Raw genomic sequence first — 13,977 nt, forward strand, 5'->3', positions numbered from 1 at the left:
ACAAATTCACTGTGTTGCAAAATTAAAGTTAATTTGTGGTCATTTTCAGTTTTTTCAATTTTTTGATTTAGTATTTTAAAACTGCAAATAATGTTATAAAATTAACTGATTATTTTATTTTATAATATCCATTATAAATATTTTACTATAATGTATAAATATATAAATAACACACAATAAATATATTGTATTAAAACAAAAAAAATTATGACAAAACAAAAATAATTTGTGGTCATTTTGTATTAATTTTTTTGTTTTTTCCAGTAACTTATTTTATTTTATTTATTTATAAATGTATTTTGTTTTAGTATTTTACAACTGCAAATAATATTATACAATTAATGAATTCAACTGATATAATTTAAATGTTTCATAATAAATAATACCATGTTAATTTTTATTTTATTATCTAAAATGTATATTATACATTATACATATATTATTATAATGGATAATACACTCACCTAAAGGATTATTAGGAACGCCTGTTCAATTTCTCATTAATGCAATTATCTAATCTACCAATCACATGGCAGTTGCTTCAATGCATTTAGGGGTGTGGTCCTGGTTAAGACAACCTCCTGAACTCCAAACTGAATGTCAGAATGGGAAAGAAAGGTGATTTAAGCAATTTTGAGCGTGGCATGGTTGTTGGTGCCAGACGGGCCGGTCTGAGTATTTCACAATCTGCTCAGTTACTGGGATTTTCACGCACAACCATTTCTAGGGTTTACAAAGAATGGTGTGAAAAGGGAAAAACATCCAGTATGCGGCAGTCCTGTGGGCGAAAATGCCTTGTTGATGCTAGAGGTCAGAGGAGAATGGGCCGACTGATTCAAGCCGATAGAAGAGCAACTTTGACTGAAATAACCACTCATTACAACCGAGGTATGCAGCAAAGCATTTGTGAAGCCACAACACGCACAACCTTGAGGTGGATGGGCTACAACAGCAGAAGACCCCACCGGGTACCACTCATCTCCACTACAAATAGGAAAAAGAGGCTACAATTTGCACACGCTCACCAAAATTGGACAGTTGAAGACTGGAAAAATGTTGCCTGGTCTGATGAGTCTCAATTTCTGTTGAGACATTCAGATGGTAGAGTCAGAATTTGGCGTAAACCGAATGAGAACATGGATCCATCATGCCTTGTTACCACTGTGCAGGCTGGTGGTGGTGGTGTAATGGTGTGGGGGATGTTTTCTTGGCACACTTTAGGCCCCTTAGTGCCAATTGGGCATCGTTTAAATGCCACGGCCTACCTGAGCATTTTTTCTGACCATGTCCATCCCTTTATGACCACCATGTACCCATCCTCTGATGGCTACTTCCAGCAGGATAATGCACCATGTCACAAAGCTCCAATCATTTCAAATTGGTTTCTTGAACATGACAATGAGTTCACTGTACTAAAATGGCCCCCACAGTCCCCAGATCTCAACCCAATAGAGCATCTTTGGGATGTGGTGGAACGGGAGCTTCGTGCCCTGGATGTGCATCCCACAAATCTCCATCAACTGCAAGATGCTATCCTATCAATATGGGCCAACATTTCTAAAGAATGCTTTCAGCACCTTGTTGAATCAATGCCACGTAGAATTAAGGCAGTTCTGAAGGCAGTATTAGTATGGTGTTCCTAATAATCCTTTAGGTGAGTGTATATATACACATTATAAATATATTTTATAATATCTAATTCACTATAAAACAAAAATAAGAATTTGTGGTCATTTTCTATTTAATTTTAGCTTTCATTAATACTAGTCACTAGCACCTTTTTCTGCAGAGCTGCTTTATACTGTAAAAAAAAGCTGCCTTAAATTTTTAAGTTCAATCACCTTGGATGTTTAAGCCATTTCAACTTAAATTACATTAAACTTACTCAAAAAAATAGTTGAATCTTGTAAAAAAAAAAAAAATGGCTTAACTTATTTTGATGAGTTAAAGAAATGTAACAAAAATGTGTTGTAATAACTTATTGATCATATAATTTTTACAGAATTCAACTCATTTAATTAATGGTCAACTCTACAGTCATGGAACTGAACTAAATCAATACTGAACAATGACATTTGTCTTTTTAGAGCTGCTTTATAGCAGAATTCTGTTTGCATCATTGGTCATTATTTTCCTTTTTATTACTGTAAAGCTTTAAAACAATATTGTATAAGGCGCTATGTAAATAAAGGTGTCTTGACTTTAGCATATTCACTGTAACATCTTCATTAATTCACTTTCTTTACAAAGCAAGACTTAACCAAATAACACAGACATTTTGTAATCTATATGACACTATATCCTGGAAATGTGCTTGCTCATTTAGTAGCTATTTTTGAAGGATCAGGCTTCCATTGTTATTGTGGGTGGAGACAAAAGTGTGGATGAACAGGATTGTTGGCTTTGTAAATACATTCATGCAAATGATCAGAACAGCTAAGAGTTGGCAACTCTGTCTGTATAGTTTTTCTAAATGAATGAAAAAAGCTGTGTATGGGCGTGGCGCGTCTGGGCTGAGCCACAGGCCTTTCTGTGAGGAGTTTGCATGATGTTCTTCCGGTGTCTGTGTTGGTCCCCTTGGGGTGCTCAGCTCCGGTTTCCCCCACAATCCAAAAGCATGCCTTATAAGGTGAATTGGAGACACTAAATCGTCCGTAGGTGTGAATAGTGTGTGTGTGTGTGTGTGTGTGTGTGAGTCGTAAGCCATGTAATGGGGAGGGTTGGGGAAAAGACCTATGCGAACTACCACGAAAAAATCATCCGCATGAAAATTTATGAACGCAGTTTCTCACTTATGGCAAGAGATGGCCCATAGAATCACCAAGCTGCATTTTTTTTTTATTTGATCAGAAATACAGTAATACTGTGGTTTCTGTTGTAATATATTTTAAATTATAAATTATTCCAGTGACGCAAAGCTGAATTTTCAGCATCATTACTCCAGTCTTCAGTGTCACATGATCTTTCATAAATCATTAGATCATTTCGTTGATAACAGTTTTAGCAGTTTTGTTGTTGTTGTTGTTTTGAAATCATGATACACTGCCATTCAAAAGATTGGGGTAAGATTAAAAAAAAAATTTGAAAAAATATATTCATGCTTTTATTTAGCATTATAGATATATTATATATACTTATACTATATATATACTTAAGTAATTAAACTCAAGCCATTGGTTGAACCAAAGTTTTGATGCAAGGACTGGTTGGGACATTTACACTTTTTAGGGATTTGCCCAAATTGATTATTTATAGTTGCCTTCCAGTTAAACTTGGATGGTAGAAAGTAGGCTATTAAAGTAATAAAATAATAATAGTAATAATAAATTCTGTATATAAGGTTATAGTAAATGACTATTATTATTTAAAATGTAAATTGTAATTTATTGTAAAATGCATTATTTAAACATAAAATGTATTAAAAAATACAGCAAAGACATTTGTGAAATTGATAAATATTACAAAAAAAGTTCAATTTATTTTAATTTTAACTTTTGAACTTTCTATTCATCAAAGAATCCTGACAAAAAACTGTTTCCACAAAAAATATGAATAAGAAGAAATTGTTTCTGAAGGATCATGTGACCAGCTTTGATCACAGGAATAAATTACATTTTAAATTTCAATTGTAATAATATTTCACAGTATTAACACATGCAAAACAATTGGGATCAGTAAGTTTTTAAAGCTTTTAGTTTAGCAAGGACATAAATAGATCAAAAGTGACCAATAAACATTTGTTACAAGAACATTCAATTTTTTCCTTTTTGAACTTAATATTCAGAAACAATCCTCAAAAATATATTACAGCTCCTGCAAATATATTAAGCAGCAGAACTGATAATAATAAGAAATGTTTTCTGAGCAGTAAATCAGCATTTTAGAATGATTTCTGAAGGATCATGTGACACTGAAGTCTAGAGTAATGATGCTGAAAATATAACTTTACCATCACACAATACAATGACATTTTAAAATACATTAAAATACAAAACATGTATTTTAAATTGTGAAAAAGATTATGATTTTACCAGGCACGTGCAGAGGGGGGGGCTTTGGGTGCTCGAGCCCCTGCCCTTTTTCAAAATGAATCAAAAGTGCCCCTCTCAGACAAATATCAATGATAATATCGTGGTCAATAAAACTAAATAAATGTGATTATTATAACATGACAATGTATACAATGGTAACGAACGGCTCAAAAGTCGGACAATTTCTGTTGAGGCGTTGCCGTAACGCGTTGCTATGGGTCGCGTGCGCTTTAATTAGACAGCTGATTTTCCTCTGTTCGGAAGCGGCTCTCGAGCCAAATATGGTCCTTTCAGAGAGTGTGTGGCCTTACGGGAAAAAAGTAAACCAATATTTTTTTTTCATCCATAATCAAAGCTAATGTGTTGATTTAATTACAAATCTATATATGATATATTTTAAAGTATTACACAATTCACCAATGCCCGTTTGTCATGTATATACACCAACCAATCGTGATCTGGCAAAGCAAGTTCAAATTCCATTGGGCGATGTGAAACGGTAATTTTCTGTTCTTATTCATAAATCGGTTAAAAATGACATGGACAGACGAACTAACGTTTGTGGAACGATTTCCTGCGGTTTGTCTCATTTTTTAAATTGCATCACTGACAAAATGGATTTTAACAAACAAATCCCTGCACAAAACCATGCAGCAGTAGCAAAAGTCGCATTAATGGTAAGTGTCAAATTCACTTGTATTTATGTATATTGATACACCGTTTACTATTTCATTAAACTATCAAAGTTAACAAACCCCAAGTGCCACCAGCACCTACAGGCCTATTATGTGAAGTGTAGGCCGGCGAAATGGTTACGTGAAAGGACTTTATTATATTACCATTTTTGAATATTATGCAGCATTATGAAAGTCTCTTATGTTCATCAAGCCTGCATTTATTTGATAAAAAACAGCAATATTGTGAAATATTATTAAAATAATGGTTTTCTATTTTAAAATAATTTAAAATATAATTTATTCCTGTGATCACAGCTGGATTTTCAGCATCATTACTCCACTCTTCAGTGTCACATGATCATTCAGAAATCATTCTAATATGAGGATTTAATGTCAATGATGGAAACTGTGATACTATTTTCAAGATTCTTTTATTAATAAAAAGTTAAAAAGAACATAATGTAATAAAATTTCACAATATTAGGCTACTGTTTTTTTCTGTATTTTTGATTAAATAAATGCAGGCTTGAGGAGCATAAGATATATATATATATATATATTTTACATATTGCCCCTTTTTTACATTTGAGCCCCTGCCCCTGAAGAACTCTCTGCACGGCCCTGGATTTTACCGTTTTTCCTGTATTTTTGATCAAATAAATGCAGCCTTGGTGAACAGATGAGACGTCTTTCAAAAACATTACAAATCTTTTAAATGGTAGTGTAAATGTACATTCAATATAACACATTTAGTTTGGATATAACATTAAAAATAACTTTCACATTGTTTTTTGTGCATTTTTTCCTCTTCTAAAATGGCAATAAAAGATTCTAGTTAAAACACCACAAGATTACCTCAGAAATATACATACGTTTATTTACAAATACAATTGCATTTGCATAGAAATTTAAAAATTCAAAAAAAAAAAAAAAAACATAGTAGTAAACAGATTTATTAGAGGCATCTGTAGCTAAACAATTATCTGAATTAAAAGCTCCCATTGTGATAACAAGTAAACAGATAAATATACATCTCTGCTGACTTGCTTCAACTGAAAGCATTCTCCTATGACATGGGATCTGTCCATGTATGCCCAGGACGGCGTCACAGTTACAAAAGAATCAAAATTCATTACAATGTCCATTTGCATTTTATTAGTTCCGTTGTGCCATTCAATCACGGTATGAAGAAAAGCCCTATTCAAACGTCCTTCCATGACTTTGGCTGGAACGTCCGACCAATTATGCGATCTAATTGGTTAGGAAGGAACAGGAATCTAGGGAAGGCACATCGCGATCATTTTTCCTTAAATATATCATATATATATAATCTTTATCTCTATATATATTCAAGAACAAACCAGGATACGGTGGCCTCTTACAGAGAAATTAGGAAATCGATGAACGTGCCACCACTGAAACATTAATTATGCTTAAAATGTCTGTATGAAGACGAGTTAAATGTGGCAACAGCCTTTTCTGAGTAAATGTCCCAGAATTCCAACATCATTAAACAGTGTCGAGACCAAGGCAGGGGTTAAAACGAGCAGGGAAATAATACAAAAAGTGTCTGAAATCTTCTGTATGAACGGATGAGGGATCAGCCGAGGATGTTCTCGCTCTCCTGACGCCTGGTCAGATGCAACCGATCGTCACACCAGATGGAATGGTTGCGCCGGCTAGATCTACAATGACGACAGAGGATTTCTATAGACCCTCCACCCTATGAGACGGCTGGCAACCCTCACCGACAGGAGAGGCTCGTGCACCCCGCTTCATGCCCTCACCACCAGTTCAAAGTGCGTAATCGTCCCTGTGTGTTAGTCAGGAGAACCAAAAGCCAGCTTCAATCCTCAATAACTTAATATCTCACTGGATATGTAACATATTACTCGAGGAGCAGCTACATGTGAGGTCCTCCGGATCCCGGTATTAGTAAGTCAATTGGCAAAAAACACCTCAAAGTGGGTGAGACGAGACAGAAAAGCAAGATCACCAGAGGCTAACGGGTTGAAATGAGCAGCATGAAACATCACAATGAGGGCGGAGCAAAGTTTCAACAGACATTTGGATGAAAGCGATGATCTGTAAGCGGTTGCAACATCAACACTGCGTCTGAGACTTTCCTGAGTTTTCCTTAATGGCAATGGCTCACGTGGCCATTGAAAGGACCTCCTTCTGCTAGCCTTCAGCATCTTTAACACTACGACTATGATTTCCACTCACACCTTCACACACCGTCCCACACTTACCGGTCCCTGTCTATACCACTCCTAACATAAGGATGGGCAAAAACTGAGCATGACATTGTGGTGCCTCTAATAAAAGACATTTACAGATTTCATCCAACGCTTGATTCCTCAGTACATTCATACACTGTATATAAATATTTATATAGCTTGACATTCGTGATTCTGTAGGTTTCAGGCACCCCCCTTCTTTGAAAATTGATGATGATTATGATGAAGAACCTAAGACTATGGCTGGTAGCAGCAGCAGGGTAAGACATTGTATCTAACATGGTGACAGAAGGAGAATGCAGAATGAGAGGCTTATGGGAGTTGGTTGAGGGCATTCTGATTTGGTCATTGTGGCAAAAAGAAAGGGATCGACTAAAACGTCTGCTTTGGGATGACTGTGTTGAAGGGGTGGTCCCAGAATGTGGTGGTGATTCCAAAACCTGGAGAAAATTCAGAAATAAATATTTTATATATTAAGTATTATACAGTAAATATTAATATTTAATTAACTCTCTCCTTGCCAGCGTTTTCAAAATGCGTAATAGCGCCCACTACTGTATAACAGTGAAAACACGGAAAGCCAGAAAATCCTGTCAATAGTGGGGAAAGAGTTAACAGTGCACTATGTAACATTTTTTCAGTAAAATATCCAAAACAGTGTTACAAAAGTTACATAGTGCAGCTTTAATCTATTTATAAATATTAAATGCCATCGTCCTGAGACTTATGAACCTTTTTTGACAAATAACCTGAATGGCTTACTTATATATATAGTCATATAATATATAGTTAATTAGTAATTTAATAATATATATTACTATATTAATAATATATAAAGACTAAATATATATTTAAAACCCTTAAAGAGTTTTTGTATCTTGGAGGATACAGACATTTAACAGGCTGTAGGGGGAAGGGCCATGGGGGGATGGGCATTATGTGGTTGCAGTTGATGAGAAACACTAATGGGAGGATGGGTCATGTAATCAGGGTCATGTGACTTTATGCCAACATTCCAAACATTTGTATCAAAATCCAAAATGGCAGCATACGTGGAAAAAGACACTGGCCATGAGGTAAGTGTTTTTATATTTTCACAATTATGATATTTTAGAGTGATTTTGTTTTAGAAAATAGTTTTTTAAGGATAGTTTTACATGTTCTTGTGCATATTTTTAAAATAATCGTCTCACAACTTTGATTATCAGCCATTGAATGTCTGTATCCTGGGGGATACATTGCCCATATAAGGGTATTTAACAGGGCTGATCACTCACAGATATTCTTATGTTTTGAGGCCTAAATGTTAGTAAATGAGTGGAGGGAAGAGGGAAGGAACCCCCCTTCCCAATACTTTATTTCACACACACACACACACACACACGCACGCGCACACACAAACACACGCGCACACAGACGCGCGAACACACACACATACACACGCACACACACACGCGCGCACACACACATACACACGCACACACACGCACGCACACACACGCACGCACACACACGCACACACACACACTCAGACACAAATGTATACCCTGCATAGGCATCTTGGGAGAAAAAGTTCAGTTTTTTCCAATTTTTCTAATGTTGCATGGATAACATGAAAACATTTAGCTAAATAATTGTTCATTCAATGTTTTAAAAGTTTTCATATGAACTATAATAAAAAAAGAATACATGTTACAATGTAACCCTAAATGGGCAATGTATCCTGGGAGATACAGACTGTAACTTTGAAAATAAAGGTCATATTTTGGAAAAAATGTATGAACTGTGTCATTTTAGTCTAGATACATACAAAAATAGCAATGAATCATTTTTCCATCAAATTTATTTATGCTTGCCCCTTTAAGGGTTAAAGTATACATTTTTATACATACAACTTATTTTTTTTAATTGAAAAATAAAACGTTTAATATTTTATAAATGTAAAGTGATACATTTAGTTTTATTTTAAAAGTGTGTAATATCTGTGACACTAGCATCATAAAAAAATGTAGAAATATTGACTTTTCAAACACTCTCCTCATTTTCCACTGGATGGCCAATCAGTAATTCAACTCAAGCCATTGGTTGATCCAAAGTTTTGATGCAAGGACTGGTTGGGACGTTTACACTTTTTAGGGATTTGCCCAAATTTATTATTTATAGTAGACTGCCAGTTAAACTTGGATGGTAGAAATTATTAAAGTAATAAAAAATAAATAATAGTTAGTAATAAACAAATAGGTCAATGACTCTTTTCTGCATTTAAACTTATAGTAAATAAAGTATTTTTTTTATTTATTTAACCTTAACCTGTCTTAACCTGCATAAAATACAGCCACTTTATCCACTATTTTGTAGAGAGATGCTCAAAATATCATTTCCTCACCTGCCCTTTGGTGTTCAAAGTGGTGTTTGACGTGGTACGCTTTCAGCCCATACAGGTAGGAGCCTTTCTGCGGTGATCCGTAGTGCAGATAGTAGTGGATCATGTCGTAGACCACATATCCACACAGACCCCCAACGAACAGGGAGGTTCCCAAACCCTCAGACGACAGCTGCATGAGTATCAGGTAAAAAGCGCCAACGACGATGGCGGCCAGACTCGGAGGAAACACCAGACGAGAGCCGTCAAACGGAGACTGATGGGTAAGAAAAGAGAGTTTGATTGGTTTCCTCAAGCCCCTTTCACTCATACAGTCTTTACTGGTAATTTACCAATAATAGATCATGTGTGAACAGGACCGTTTCTAAAATACCGCTAAAGTTGTAACACTACCAGTAAATTACCATTATGATGCTGTGCGTGAACAAAGAACGAAGACTACCGGTATGTGCATGTACAAAGTCAGAACTCGCTGACGTAAGAAGTCTGCTTTGGCCAATCATAAAGCTCGTATAGAGATGACACAATTACGCCGTGCTCCTCCACTGCTTTTGAATAGTTTTTCTATGTAAATATGCGCTAGATGGCCATTTTTGACCGTTGTGCCAAGTCTTGCAGCTTTTTCAGCATGTCGCACTTGAGACCCAGCCTTCTTTTCCATTCATCAGCTTTGCAGTTGGATACTATTATGCCCGTTTCATGTTTTAAGAGCAAAAATGCATTCTTTGTGATCATCCCCATTAGTCAAATTGAACAGATAGTGAAACTAAAGCGCTTCTCCACACGCGGGCAAATGAAGACACCTCCGCAGTGTTTAAAGATAATTTCCGATGACTGACATCACAGAATATACGGTTGTTTTGGTGCTGATGTGTGAATGGTCTATTAACAGTAAAAAGCCAGACCGCCTTTGCCTGTGTGAACAGCATATTTGTGTATTTACCGGTAAAGTCATTCTGGTCATTTTAACGGTAATTTACTGGGATTACTGTGTGAAAGAGCTCAAAGAATTTTAAATGAATCTCAGGTTGAACAAAATCACACACACCTTGTGGTGCTGACCATGCAACAGGAAGTGCAGCGTGATGAGGTAATAATTGTGGGCGGGCGGCCGCATGTGGAAGACGAAGCGATGGATGCAGTACTCGACGAGCGACCACAGAAACATGCCAAGCATGAAGATGAACGGAAAGCTGTTCTTGTGGACCAGAATGGAGTAGTCTGAACAAATGACAAATAAAAGTGTAAAAAATATATACATTAGAACATTTTTGGCAAAATAACATAATCCTTCACTAAGATCATTTACTTCAAAGTCTTACTTACATAAATATCATTATTGTCAACTAAAAGGAAACTCTTAAAAATCATGGTTACACTTTATTTCGATAGTCCGCTTGAGACAGTATACTAACTAAATAACTTTGCAACTACATGCCAACTGAACTGACTCTCTTTAAAGGGATAGTTCACCCAAAAAGGAAAAATCCTTAACCTATACCATAGTAGGGGGAAAAAATACTATGGTAGTCAATGGGGGTGAGGGGATCTGCTTGGTCACAAACATTCTTGCAAATATCTTCCTTTGTGTACAGCAGAACAGAGACATTTATACAGGTTTGGAACAACTTGAGGGTGAGTAAATGATGACAGAATTTTCATTTTAGGGTGAACTATCCCTTTAATTTGCAACTATATGTAGTTGCAAAGTTACTTATAGTTAGTAGAATGTCTAAAGTGGACTATCAAAATAAAGTGTTGTTGGTAACTGAAATAAAGCTTAAATAATATATTAGATGAAAAACCTAAACTTAAAGTTTTTATTATAGCATGTAAATAATATTATTGTGGACTGAGTAAATCAACTGCGTCTTAAAACACACTTTCCACACACCTGACGTAATAAACAGTCTTGTCCTCTCTTGTGCCAATAGTGTGTAGCAGTACCAGCTCAGATAGATAACCAAAGGCATCCATACAATTGGCACCATGTACCTGCAAACACACACACACACAGCAAAGTTGTATTACAGCAAAGTATCTGTTAATGAACCGGCACACACATATAGCGTCGCAGCTCACATAGCACAATACTATTACTAATGTGCAATGTTTAACTTGACCAAGCAAAAACAACCAGGCAGATATGATAAATCCTGTTATTTGATCTCTCTTACCATGAAGTCTTTGTGTTGGCCTCGAAAAAGTCATTCCCGAACAGTCTGATCGGTCTGTCCACGGGCTGATGGACCCACGTGTCATATTTCTCTCCGAGGTATCCGACCTGCCAGGCCAGGGGCTTCTGCCAGTCCACCAGATCCTGTATGGACAATTAAATAAATCAAATGATCATTTCAATTGATAAGTGTTATCTTAGTATTTAGTAATGTTTTAAATTAACTGAATAAATAAAAGCTTTCATTTTAAAATGTAATGTTGAGTCGTTTTTATGTGCTTTTGTCATTTCTATTAGTTTTTTTAGGGTTAGTTTTACTTTTATATTTAATATAAAAGGTCAATTATATTCTTTAATATTTTTTTTTTCAGCTTTCATTACCAAAAACAAAAATGGGTTCATTAACAATAACAACATTGATTTTTTTAAACTAGATTTACAACTTATTAGTCGTTTGTAAAAATAAAAAAATTAACTGCAATGTTTATCCATGATGCTTTGTGGTATTAATATCACCACTATTTAGCATTTTAAATTGAATAATTTAATGCATTATTATTAATTTAATACAAATAATTACATTTAGTCATATCAAAATTAACATCATACTGACACCCTTATGTAAGCTAACTAGCATAGCAATGCCTAACTTTACACTTCATTACCTTTCTGTAAGGAGTATGTAAATGAGCACTTTTGCACCCTTCAAATCAAATAAAAAAAACACACGCTTTTTTGAAAAGTTAACTGAGTTCAGAAGGTAAACTGTAATGTAGGTTATCGATGATGTTAGTTTGCTGAATCATTTGACTGTTCCTTGTTTGTATTGCAAACTTTGACCAGATTGATTTTGACCAGATGCTTTTCACACTTTCTCCACTAGGGGTCCCTATAAGAGTATAAAGCAGAGGTGGTGGGCGTGTCTATGAAGCCAAAGTGAATATTCGCCCAAGACCTATAGGACTGGAGCGGCAACTCACCAAGATTCAAAGACAGGACGCTGAGGCATTGAACTCAAGGTGGATTGAACCTGAAGTGATAGACATCTATTTATGCACCTTTCTATAAGTTATTATGACAAAACAGTATAGGCTGACATTACACTGGAGGGTTGTTAATATGCACATGACTACTGAAATGTGTGTGAGTAATATGGTAGGATTATGCTAGGTGTACATCTAATCATAAAGTACAAAAGGTCATCACATTACAATGACATTATCTAGGGGCTGTTAAAAAAAAAAAAAAAAGCTTTATCATAGCTCTGGTTAACTCAGTGCCATTTCTTGGTAGTATTACGTGACAAAATGCCAGGCGAGACTTCACATAGCCACCCACTTTATTTACTACTTGTTTTAAGGAGGACAGACAAGTATTCAGGTTTAATTCTAGGAAATGTCTGTCACATCATCAATAGGTGCACACGTTAGGACAAATTACGCCTTGTTCCTTCACAGCAACGCTGGAATGAATGAGAGTGCCGCAATAAAACAGAGTCGAGACCACATTCCTGTTATGAACTCAGAAATCTGGTGTGGACTGGTTGCCTGTCTGGTCTTATTTACAGGTTTCATTACGCCATTAATTAGGGTTTTGTTTGTTAAGCCTAAGCATGATGCACAGGTTACGTTCGGCCTGTAGTGTAAAACCAGAGGCTGAAGAATGATTTAGTACGAATAATTAGCAGGTGAATCTCACAAAGAAATGTTCAGGTGGGTCATATTTGACTGTGAAACCAAAAGAAATGAAATTGGCAAGCTTCTTAACCTTTTATAAAATATAATACATTTTTAATTTTTATATATTATATTTTTAAAATTATATATATATGTATATATATATAAATTAAACCTATTTTAAGGCCATTATTATATTTATGACAATACGATGCTCATGTATAAGTCATAGTAAAAAACAAATAAATAAATATATAAACTTTTATATAAATATCAAATATATTTATATACATTTTTATTATTTTTAAATTTTATTTTTGAATATATTTATTCCTTCATTTTCTTTAAACTAAATATTTTTTCTTTCTGTATATTTCTGTAATGAGTAAAAAATGAGCATTTGTGAAGTGTGTATATATGTATATATATATATATATATATATATATATATATATATATATATATATATATATATATATATATATATATATATATATATATATACACACACACACACACACACACATACACACACACACATATACATACACTTCACAAATGCAAATGTTTTACTCTTTAATTACAGAAATCTGAAAAAAAAAAGAAAAAAAAATTATATATATATAAAAGACATAAAAAATATAAACTTTTATTAAAATAAAATATTTGTAATATATTTAATACATTTAAATTTTTTTATTTAATTTTAGATTTTTTTTTTTTCAGATTTTCTGAATACTAGTGAATAAGGAAATAATTCTCCATAAGCACTGCTCACACATATGCAGGTATTT

The 13,977-nt window shown here is 34.6% G+C and overlaps 1 protein-coding gene across 1 annotated transcript in view; it reads right to left on the reverse strand.

The window, feature by feature from the left end:
* Nucleotides 1-5,561: 5,561 nt before the first annotated feature.
* fa2h (fatty acid 2-hydroxylase) overlaps nt 5,562-13,977 on the reverse strand; it is a 33,494-nt gene continuing 25,078 nt past the window's right edge. The window contains exons 3-7 of the mRNA XM_079810004.1: nt 11,509-11,651; nt 11,226-11,326; nt 10,380-10,552; nt 9,335-9,587; nt 5,562-7,388 (exon numbers count right to left, since the gene is read on the reverse strand). Coding sequence (XP_079666130.1) covers nt 7,321-7,388; nt 9,335-9,587; nt 10,380-10,552; nt 11,226-11,326; nt 11,509-11,651 — 738 coding nt within the window. The 3' untranslated portion in view covers nt 5,562-7,320. The remainder of the gene's footprint in view (nt 7,389-9,334; nt 9,588-10,379; nt 10,553-11,225; nt 11,327-11,508; nt 11,652-13,977) is intronic.

The sequence above is a fragment of the Gobio gobio genome, assembly GCF_949357685.1.
Source record: "Gobio gobio genome assembly, chromosome: 25".
Lineage (NCBI taxonomy): Eukaryota > Metazoa > Chordata > Actinopteri > Cypriniformes > Gobionidae > Gobio > Gobio gobio.